Genomic DNA, 12,154 nt, shown 5'->3' on the forward strand with positions numbered 1-12,154 from the left:
GAGACAATTACTTTCAATAGTAATAAGATTTCAGCAAGATTTCAGAGCCTGTGAGTGGATACCATCACAGAGTTACATGTATTTTAAATAGTGCTAAAAAGACAAAAAAAACTCACACCGACTCATTTTAGAGGGGGTACTGGTTCCTTTAAGACTTTGACAAGCAAATTATAACACTCAGGAGGCCATGGCTTAATCATAGTTATTATTAATTTCATGGAAAATTGACAACTGTTTTTTTGTTACTTTTAAAGCTTTAATTAGCGAACAAAAAAAAAAGCAGCACTAGTCTATGAACAATTTTTTTACCCATCCCTACTTATTCACACACAAAAATATACATATAGGATAAACACATTTTGCTCACCCATTCTGTGACATTGTATATAAATACCCACACACAGCTGCAGAAAAAAAGGCACAGGTGGGAGTTCTGCCACATCAGCTAGAAGTATGAATCACATGTAAAGCCTTATCAGTGATTTAGGAGGAACAAGGCCTCTTGTGAATGCATTTGTTCTGCAGATGGGCTCCGAGTCTCCCTGCAGCTACATCACATAAGAACATATAATAAGGAAGCAGGGATGTTATTGCTCTACTTATCTGCAGAGAGAAAAGAAAGTAACATTGCTAATAAAAGAACATGATAAGTATCTATAAACAAACTAGTTACTGCTTTCGAAAGTACACTTGGCATTAATTTGGGAAACTCAGAAACAAGAAACAGGAGAAAATAGGGTTAATAGTGAGATAATTACTCAACTACAACAATGAGGTGGCATACATACTCAAGAATGCAATACAGGGAAAGGACATTATTAGAAGTGACTTTGCAGATGTCCCTGAGAGTGGAAGCATGGGGGATGGGAAAGGATGTAGGAGCAGAAACCATTATCCACCACCATATAAAATATCTAATAATATAAACTATGTGCATTTATAAGACAAATATATAACACTCCACATGTGACAAATCAGTATATAATTTTAACAATCTGCCTGGAGTTGAATGAATTTGTCTAATTTTTTGGTTTTTAATCTTCCAGTAACTTTGTGAACATGAAGATTTATTAATATATGGATTTTACCATCAAAATACATCTGAAAACAGAATAAAGCTGCTTTTTTTGTACAAAGGCTTATGTTGTGATACAAACACAAACTAGCATGCATATCATTCTATAAACTTGTGTTTGTTCAAGAGAAAGTGGGGCTGAGTACAGGAAATGTTGGATGAGCCATCTCTCTTATGTAATGTTGTAATCTATGGAGGCCTGGGTGGTCTCTGCTCAGATTAAGGATGAGGAGAGATTAAACTCCTGATTTAGGAAATCAACAACTCAACAAGTATGACCAGAATGTGAGCAGTCACGGCAATATGCTGGTAGCCTTGTGGCTTCAAGTTGAGTCTAGTAAACATGGAGCGGCAGTCGCCGTGTCGACGCAGTACTCACCAGTTGAATTCATTGTAGTCATTGTCTGCCTCCCACCAGAAGTAGGACCAGATGAGCAGCAGAGAGAAGGTGAAAAGGAGTATGATAGTCCACAGCAGCTCCCACTACATTTTGACAAACAGAAAAAAAACCCACACATAATCAGTCCTTTATGTAGTGGATAGTAATTTATTTTACAAATGCTACTGAAGGTACCCCAAGAATTCGGACGGTCACTGGAATCTGCCAATTTCACACTCAATGTGGAATCTGGTATTTTAGATTCTGATTCTCGTCTCATTGTAAGTAGATATTATTCATGGCAATAAGCCTCCTAAAGATTCCTGTGTTAAGATAAAGCAATATATTATGAGTGTTTTCTTTATCTCAAATGGAAAGTTGGATACAGCTTCTACTTACTTTTCAATATATTCAATGAACACATGCTGAATATCCTTTGATATGAAGCACATTACATTTTCAGGTTTGAAAAAAAGCAAAATTTTCATGTTAAGAAGTAAATAAGACACTGTAATTCTCCTAGGCTGGGTTTTATCTGTATAGAGACATTTATCCACCTAAAGTGGGGAACTAAACTTAGCAGAGGTTTTGCCAGGCTTTAAATTATTAACTTTCTTCTGATTAGGACCTGAAGTCAGTCTGATAACCGACCTCTGCTGAGAGTATTCCCCTCTACGCTCTGCTCATTATAATGGAATAACTTTTAATAACGTCACATGTTGCCCTGACTAATTGCTGTCCTCATCACTCTGGCACTTTGTACCATGAAAAACTTTAAATGGACCACATCTTCGAATGTAAAAAGCAAAAAACTCAAGTGAGAGATAGGATAGAACAGATACCCGCATGCAAGGCAGACATATTTATTTACAATACATAATGTGTATAATGCAGTAACCTTTTGACCTTTTCTACCAGCAGAAAAAAAGCCTGTCATTTCGCTCTGAGCACTCAGAGTGAATTTGGAAATCCGCCAAATTAATTAATAAGCCTATCAGATTGGATGTTTATGGGGACAACCCTGTCTGCAGTGTCGAGATAAAGTCACTGTGTGACCACATCTCTGCCGAGGGTCAAAGATCAGATCATTATCACCTCAGACAGCTGAGGAAACTCCCAGGTGACAGAGTCCGACTAGCCTGCTTTTTTTTTTTTTTTTTTTTGCTCTTAATACCAAAACTGTGTGTGTTTTGGTATCAAGAGCCACTCTGAGTGGAGTGAGTCACTGTTACAAAAAAAAAAAATTACAAATTTTTCTAGTCCTAAAAATCCTACATCATAAAAGATCTGAAGGTTTTCTTGAACAATCTTAATCAGTGTTTAATCATGTTTTTATCTCATTGTACAATAAATAAATAAATAAATAAATAAATAAATAAATATTTTCCTCTCACTTCCACTTTCAGATAAGGTAATGAGAGAACGCCTGTGGTTATGCTGTGACTGTTTCATAGAAAAAAAAAGGAAACAAAAGAAATACGACCTATTTGCAAGGAAGGGGATTTTTTTGAAGATATGGCATAAATTGTCGCATAAAGAAGGTACCGGTAATTTTAACCCTGTAGGCTACTCGCATACCTTTCATAATCATAAAGCTGCATGGTACTGTTTACCAAAATAATTTCGTAGAAAAGTCAACTCTAGGAAGAACCTTTTGCAATTATTTTCAAAAAGAAGCCTAGCAAATACCATACCTACATTACATTCCAAAGAAAGACAGTGTTATGATAAGAAAATCTGTTTTTGTTACAGAAACTTGCCAAGGTCTCTGTTGGCACAAAACTGAGTGACAACCTCCCTGATGAGAACGCACCGACACCAGTTCCCATGATCCTTAATCACTACTGGAAACACCTGGGATAGCTGACCTTGGCCCATAGAGGACGATGTTCTCTGGTTCCCCCCCACCGCAGCATAAAAACAGAGGACACCTGGGGAACTGTGATGCTCCAGTCAAAACTATACCAATATTTTCTAGATCCCTTGCTATATTTTTGGGATTTGGAGCATATCTGTTTAATGTATTTTTTAACATAAAATGTTAATTGCCTATGGGATCAATAAATTATTTTTGAATTTGAATAACTAATCTAAAATGGCCTTCATAGAAGGAATCTGGTATTTTTACAATAACCAAGCACCCTCCAAAATGATTGATGCCTCCACCACAGAATATATGTGCAAAGCTTTGAATTGATCATAAAGAACAAGTGATCCCAAAATGTTAATTTGCTGCTGAGTTTTTTAACCTCCCTCACCTTCATGCAGCTCTCTGCTGTAAATATGACCATATAATGGTCATATTTACATATGACCATGTAAATATGACCATATCTGGTCATATTTACACAGAAAGTTCTGATCATTTATAATTTTATCAAGACCCAACATAAAAAGTTAAAGAAAAAAGAAAAAAATCCAAATACATTTATGAAAAATACATTTCTGGTCTTGAAGAGTTAATACTGTGAGATTAATTTGATGTTATTTTGGAGTCTTATTTAATTTCTGCATGACCACAAACACTTTGCTGTGTGTAATGTGCTCTCTGTTCCTCTTTTGTCCCACACTCTACAGTGAAGCTCGATCAGGCTGACATGATTTGATCTGCCCTGATGATTTCACATCAACTTTCTGCATGACTGGCTTTTATTCCAGCACAAGACTTTGTGCATGGCCCTGACAGAGCGACAACACTAATCTATTAGAAAGCAACAAGCACTTGAACAGTAAAGAGGAGTTTATGCAGACAGAAATATATACTGTGCTTCTGATTTTTAAACAAAATTATGGGATAAAACTGTATTTATCTCATCAAAAAATAAGGTTTTAAATCACAAATACTAGAAAGTAGAAGAAGTAGGTTAAATTTCTATGGCGCTTATTAGCACTGTGTCCAATAAAGACATATATTTATTGGACACAATTATTTAAATCCAAAACAGCAATTTAATACATTGATATTGCAATGATGGTAGATTTGCGATACATCGTGCAGCTCCAACTCTAGGGACAGAAGTGCTCTCTTACTATAAGGTTTGAGGTAATGATCCTAAAAACTGGACCACACCAGTGCTTCACATAGACCAATTATAAAAAGACTTTCTAAAAATAAATTAACGCTAAAGTATGTTGAAGTAATAAACTCTCAAACCCAAACGCTTGCTTCAACTGGGGAAATTTACCACTGTCATAAACTTCTTTTATTAAAACAGAAGTTGTCTGGGTGGTGAGACAACATTGGCCTTATATTTCTAATCTCGTCTAACAAAGTGATGTTTTAGGGCGGCAGCGAGCCACAACACAGGACCACCAACATGATCATCTAATAAACTGCTATATGAGATTACTTTTATTCCTTGACTTCCTGTCTGAATATCTCTTATTTGTCTTTTGTGACTCAGTCTAGTAGAGCAGATTGCAATACTGCATTTAATAAAGAAGCTTATTGGATTGGGGCTATGCGTTTGCAGCAATGCTCTTATGGTTTAGGAATCAGTCAACATGGAAACTCCAAGAACAAATTTTTTCTTATTTTAGGAGGAGATTTTAGCCGGAACAGATCTGTGTGTGTGGTTACATATGAAGAAAAAAAACTCTGATAATTTTGTTTTAGCAAAGACATCAACACTTCAACAGAGAATGATAATTAAAAAAAGGACAATTCAACATGTGTTAGCAAATATTGTATTGTTTACTTTAATTTATTGTTCCTACATTTAGCAGTAATACTGCTTCTGATTCTAGGCTAGAACATTATTTCACACCAACAACAGGGTGTTATGTTCACCAGCAGGTTTATATTACAGATGAACATTTCCCCATTCATTGCAAAAAGATGCTAACTGTAGCTATCCTCACTGATCATCTCATTTCAGTTCCCTATCTGCTACTGTACAGAAAGCAACTAGCATGGCAGCTGTTTGCATTCCCTATACCGACACTGTGGGATGCCCTTGAATCTCAATTTATACGATACAGGCAGACAGTTTCTGTGAAGCAGAACGCCAGTCACTTGTCACGTTCCTGAGTATATCCAGATTAGTCCCTGGTATCTTGAAAGCTGTCCTGCATGGCTGGAGTTCAGCTGTACAACTGTGAGCACAATGTAATCCGCTTCCCTTGTCATCTTAAAAAGTGAAAAAAAAAAGAAAAAAAGAATCTAACAACTTAATACCCAACTTCACTTTTTAAATAAATATATTAAATATACTTCCCATAACACCACATATAGGAGAAGGTAGGTTCTTATATGTGGCATGGGGTAGAAGGAATCTCGGCTGCCTTCCAGACAAGATGCCAGAGTCAGCAGCTAAAAAGGCTGACCAACTCAGTTTTCTAGCTCTTATTAGCAATAATAAATCTGGAAACAACAGCAGTGAAGTGAACTCATCTTCCATGTTTACAGTTGTTGGTGAATATTCATGCAATAACTTTTTTTAAGCTTAACTCAATATGTAGGTCCTGCAATGGCAGGACATTCCTTAAGCTCAGAGGGTGAAGCCGTTGTTTAATTACTGCTCAACACATCTAATACTGAGAATATTCAGGCCCTCAATGATGTTCAGTTACATCTACCTGGGCCGACACGATCCGCCCCACGCAATACAAGCCTGAACGGTAAAATGGTTCAAATGGGTTATTACAACTGAAGTGATAAAGATGATAAAAGTGGATATTTTTTGGTATTAAAATAAGCTACAGTTTCAACACCTGCCAAAACATTTTGTCACATCATCTTATAATGTCAAATTTATTTTATAAAGATGCCAGATAGAGAGCTGTAGAGGCTTCCTCTCATCTGCTGCTGCCTTCTGTACATCAGCTGGCTGAGAAGGGCTACAATAGCTTTTCCTTGCTAAGAGAAAAGCTAAATTTTGACATTTCTAATTACTCCAGAAATAGTCATTTTGTGGGAACTAAAGGAGCTAAACTCCTCAATCCTTTGAAGATAATATGTCAGCTAAGCAGATATCTGCCAGGGTATCTGCAGATAGCTGCAGCTGAAATTTGCTAACTCACTAGAAAATTTCACTGGGCTATAGTTGTTACTCAATCAAAATGATAAATATTATAAGAATATAAACTTATTTTGCCAGTAGTAGAAACAACTAATGATTTTTAGCTTTAAATGAAAGCAAATAGATGCTGCTAAACACTTAATTTGTCATGAAAACTTTGAACAATGTCATTTCTTTTCAAAGTTAAAATAAACCATAAAAAATGCACAACCATAAAAAATGCAATTTTATCACAAGACCTTGTGGTTTTTATAGCAACAAACAAAAGTCAGAAAAATACAATGCATTTGAAAAAAAAATATTTTTGGTTAGAAATCTATTACTGCAGACTATCAGAGTCATTCACCAGTTACATTAAGTGGTACAATTACAGTTTATGGTTACTACAACAAAGCTAAATCTTTATTACGTTGCTCCTCAAAACGTGTCGGTCTTCTCATATGTTTCATTTGAAGTTACTGAATCAAAATCTCTTTTACAGAGTAGCTTCATGTCCAAGTGACAGAAAAGTATTTTATTGAAATCTCTCGTTAAATATTCCAACATCGTTGTAAAGCCACTTTACAACGACGCTACAAACGACGCAAAAGTTGCATAGTGTGACTTTCACAACAACAACAAAATGATTAAAAGCTTATTGAACATCAATAAACAGAGTGAATGAAGACGAGCTCAATGTCCACTGAAGGCTGGGAAACTTTGCTCCTATTTTTGAAGCCTTTGTGTGCCCAAATGGAAATTCTCTCAATTATTACTGAGAGGCCAGATCGGCTTGCACTGCATGACGTGAACATTCTTCCTACAAAGCACCTTGGACACAGAAAGAAGCAGCACCACCGGCACCTGCTCGGTCTGAATGTCTCACTACAGTGGACATGGAGAAAGAGAGAGAAAAAAAAAAGACATTGTATGATCCACTTATAGATTATGAATGAGTCCAGCAGTAGTTTCAACATGAGGTTCTTGGTTCTCACGCCTCTGGGATTGGATCAGGTAGAGTTACATGTACGCAATACCTCCCCTTGATTAGGCACAGTTTGCTTACCGGGTTGTTTAACCAATCTGTCCTGAATGACGTCACTTCAGCTTGAGCCATTCTCAGAAGCAAGTCAGCCACTTCAACCAGACAAATTATTTTCACAATTAACAGATTTTAATTAAAGCCATATTGGAATCACCAGGAAATAGTTCATTTCTAATTTTTTTAAAGCTTACTGAAAGCATCAAAACAAGACTAAAGTCCCTTTTGTGCGCTTTTAAGGATTTTTACATGAAGCACTGTTAGTTCACTGCAGGGCATGTAAACAAGACGAAGAGAAATCGCCGTATTGAGACTAGTGGGAAGAAACAGCCTGCACTTGGTTTGCGCTAGCTGACTGTTTGCTCCCTGCACTCCAGAAGACACACGCTGTCATAGCAGAGCATGAGCAAAAAAAATGCTCACACAGCATTTTTCAGTTGGCCTGAAAGATAACCACTTGGGATAGGAAACAGATCTACATTGTGTCAGATTTCAACCATAACGGAAGCAAAATTTTATTTTATTTTTTTTTACATTTGTTCTGAGTTATAGTTGTTTCAAATGGATTCAGCAGAAATGCCTTTGTCGTTTCTGCTCAAATTAGATCCAACGACTTCATGGATGGAGTTTAATCACCGGTTGACATGATTATTTATGTCCAAGGTTTTTGTTGTTCTACAGGATGGCATGTGGGTATAAATAAATAATCTACACCAGTACCTGAGTGCATTGAAGAGCACACACCTCTGCACACACTGGGTTTATTGCACCAACATAACCTGTGTGTCCTTTCCTAAATAGCAGAGGAAGAAGGCAAGACAAATGGATGTTGGATTCTGTCAAGAATCAAATATCAGAAAATACAACCACAAATGATCCAAACCTTCAAATGTGATCTAAAGAATCAATCAGATATGTAACAGCAATATGTAATTTTTATCTCAGCTTTAATGATTCAATTATTTAAATTCTTGAGAAGGATCTGCCATCAATGTCATTATTTATTAACCTTTGTTTATAATGTCTATAGTTAAAGACAGATGATAAGTCTGTGCAGAAGGTAAACTGGCAGGCTACAAATACCATAAAGTCCTAAACCAACTCCACTTACAGAAACAAACTCAAACAGCAAACTACATTAAAAGCAACTCCTCTTGCTACAAGAAATGCATGCTTGTTTTGCCTCATGGTCGAAAGAGTTGTCTTTTTTTTTTCTTTGTTTTAAATGAAAACAAGGATAATGTTTGAAGACGGAAGACAACAAATGACTTAAGTGAGGTTGAGTGGAATGTGGTTTGTTTAGGCTGCTGGACTGTCAGCTGAGAAGGTAACCTGCAGATAACCTGCAGAAACTGATTAGTTTTCATTCCTTAAATGACAGAGAGAAGTATAAGCCAGCAGAGTACATCACAAATTGTGCCCAATACTCCTATTCCAAAGGAATGTCGGGAAAGCAATAATTGTTTCCTTTCATATCCATGTAATAATTAGCTAGTCCCACCGCAGCAGATGCTCACAGCTGACACGAACATTGGCCGAAATGCTAATGGTCAGACAGTAATGGAAGAACCAAAAAAAAAATTTGAACATTTTGAAAATTTTTTCATCATTGCAAGATTTACCCATATTAATCTCCAGCCAAAGATCTTCTAATATCATGCAGTCGTAAATTCCCTGCACATTGCTGCAGGTGTGCTGCAAAACCTATAACCTAATGATTAGACAGAAGCCCAAATTAAAACCCCAAATATCAATGGAAGAGCTAGAGCCTACTGGCTGCGATCTACACATCAAGTGGCAAACAAAGAGACCGTGGACACAAACTGTTGGAGAAACACTGCTGACCAAAGAGTCAGGCACATTTCTCAGGCAAATCCTTTTGGAAATTGCTCTTGCCCTTTAATCAACCATTCCATCTCTTACATTTAAAGAAAAGTACCCTTCATCAATATCATTTGTAGAAGGGAAACATTGCATTATGAACATTTTAAAGTGAAATAAAAAATGGCCACAACATCCACACCATCCCAAGTGTGCAATCTATTATTTAACAATAAATTCTTCCACTTTTGTCTTCTATTAACACTACTATGACTTCAAATCTTTGTAGCTTTTAGAGATTTATTTTCCTAAGCAATTTTGTAAAATGTACAGGGAACAAAATAAAACAAGGTACACAATAGCAGTAATAAGATGCAAACAGACATAAGTGTTGTATCAGTCTACAGCTCTCTTGCAGGCCAGTTGTGTAACCACTGTGGTCGAAGCCTCCTGACAACAACATAATCAGGCCTCATTCATCTCTAACCTGATGTGAGCCCATGCACACAGCCGAGGGTGTACACAGCTAATTATCTTTAGAGATAATCATTGGAAAATAGATTCAGCTTCACCTCTTTCTTACTGTTCTCCTGACATTTGTCAATAGAGCAATAATGGAACGGATCATTCAGCCAATGGGCCTCTCACAGAAAGTGCACAACTACGCCATAAGAAAAAAATAATACATATCTGATAGGACCCAAATACGTGTTGCATATGACACAGGTCAGTTATGTTACAATGTCAGTGAACGAAAAGGTTTGCGGTGTAAATATGTTTATGACTTCACAGTCAACTAGAAGAGGCCAGTTTGTAGCTACTTTTGGAAAATCTATGTTCCCTAAACACTTGCCGTTCCTATCAATATTTATGTTACCATAGATTTTGAATGACGCTTAATAAGGATAGCTAAACACAGTATGTTTGGCCTGGAGCCACAATTCTGTTCTTTATGTGATGCAAAAAAATGTGGGTGAGACTATCTGCTGACATAATAATTATTAGTTTTGAACTCCCACCTTCATGGATAACTGAAAGAAAGAAATCTTTTGTTAAAAAAACCAAACCAAAACAAAAAACCCAATAACAAGTCCACTGTGCAGTTACAGCAACCATGTAGGGGACACAGTCAAAGTGGAAGAAGGTGATCTGGTCACTAGAGATCAAAGTTAAACTTTTTGAAGCAAAATGCTATGCACAGCATTTTTTCAAACTCTGTGAAACATGGTGTTGAAAGCATCGTGCTGCGGCGCTGCTCGTCTTCAGCAGGGACAAGAAAGCTGGTCGAAGCTGATTGAAAGATGGACGGAACTAAAATTAGGGTTTTCCTGGAAGAAAACTTGTTCTAGGATGCAAAAAATAAAGATTGGGGCAGAAATTTAACCTTCAAGCAAAGAAAATACTCAACAGCTACAGTTTCAATCAAAGCCTATTAATTGGTTTGGAAGAGGCGTAAATCAAACTCAGAACCTGTGACGAAATGTAAAAAGGTCTGCTACGATTCACTCTCCAACTAAACTGAGTGATTTTCCAAAGAAAAGTGAAAAAAAAAAAAAATCAGTTTAAGATCTGCAAACCCTGAAACAAAAGGGTTGACTTCGGGCAGCTGAATATACAAAATTCATGCCACACTTTTCAGATTATAATTTCCTCCAGAATGATGTCCAACCTAGTTCAGCCTGAAATTCAAATCTGTTAGTACTTTTCAAAGAAACTGTTTGTAAAATTGTACTGCATATTTTGTCAAAGTGAAAATAGTTTTAAACCAGGTGATATTAGGGGAGTATTTCATATCTTTGATCTATTATGCATTCTTATGAGAGCAGCAAACCATGTCAATCTGGTATAATTTTTCATGCAATGTTTAGTATTACGTTAGAGCTAACAACAGCTGAACCACTTACTTTCCCTTAAATAAAAGAGAAGATAGTGTGAGGGTTATTTAAAAATAGGCCAACAACTTTGTCTTAGTAGTAGTAGTTTTAGTTAGTAGTTTTGATTCTGTAGTAAAGGTGAGGAATCTACAAAACATCCAGGAAAAATTTTACGTTCTTATGAGGAGAAGCTTGCTCCCCCATGTGAAATATTATGTACTTTGGGAAAATAGAAAGAAAGGGGGGACTCAAGTTGCCTCTCACCTTGGTGGTGTTATCATGTGACCTCTGATAGCGCTTCCACCTGCACCCATAGATCCCAGTGATGCATGACAAACACAGCTGGCGCTCATAGACTTGGAGGGGTTGGTGTTTCACCATGCTCCTTCAGTCGCTCCTGCTGTCTCAGCCACAGCTAACATCCCACTGGCTCCCAACGCTCCTGCAGAAAAAAATAGAAACAACATCAATGATAAAGCGGGTGGGAGAAGTTGTACAACAAGGCGTCTTGACAGGAACATGCCTGTCAGTTTGATGGAAAACATGAGCTGGTTTGAAAAGCATCAAGTCACTGCCACAAAAGCCGGCATTAAATTAAATTTCAGAGGGCCTGTTTTCAATGTCAACTGAGAATGTAACGAGCTTCCATCGATGTGTTCAAGAACAGAAAAAAGAAAAATGGAAGTGAAAAGGTTCAGAGGAACTGTCTATTCACTGGAAACAGTGAAGAGACAGTGGATGTCTGGTCCAAAAGCTGCCATGTCTGCTCCATATATTCCTTTTATATCACAACCATAAAAAGCCCCACAAAACATAACTGTGGGATTTATTAAACTCCATATTGATATGTTAACACTAAGCTTTGCAGACCCACATGGTAAAAGTGACACTAAAAACCCAGAATACAATATGATTAATTTGGTTCTGCTGTAAAAGCAACCATTATATCGCAGGAGTTGTCGT

At 36.9% G+C, this 12,154-nt stretch overlaps 1 protein-coding gene across 5 annotated transcripts in view; it reads right to left on the reverse strand.

The window, feature by feature from the left end:
- Positions 1-12,154, reverse strand: part of gdpd5b (glycerophosphodiester phosphodiesterase domain containing 5b) — a 34,504-nt gene that overhangs the window by 14,087 nt on the left and 8,263 nt on the right. For all 5 annotated transcript variants that reach the window (XR_006370832.1, XR_006370833.1, XM_044118957.1 and 2 more), the window contains 2 exons: positions 11,456-11,633; positions 1,455-1,558 (listed from right to left, as the gene is read on the reverse strand). Coding sequence is in view for 3 of the 5 variants with exons in the window: in XM_044118957.1 (XP_043974892.1) it covers positions 1,455-1,558; positions 11,456-11,572 (221 nt within the window). In the remaining 2 variants the exon portion in view is untranslated. The remainder of the gene's footprint in view (positions 1-1,454; positions 1,559-11,455; positions 11,634-12,154) is intronic.

The sequence above is a fragment of the Gambusia affinis genome, linkage group LG06, assembly GCF_019740435.1.
Source record: "Gambusia affinis linkage group LG06, SWU_Gaff_1.0, whole genome shotgun sequence".
Lineage (NCBI taxonomy): Eukaryota > Metazoa > Chordata > Actinopteri > Cyprinodontiformes > Poeciliidae > Gambusia > Gambusia affinis.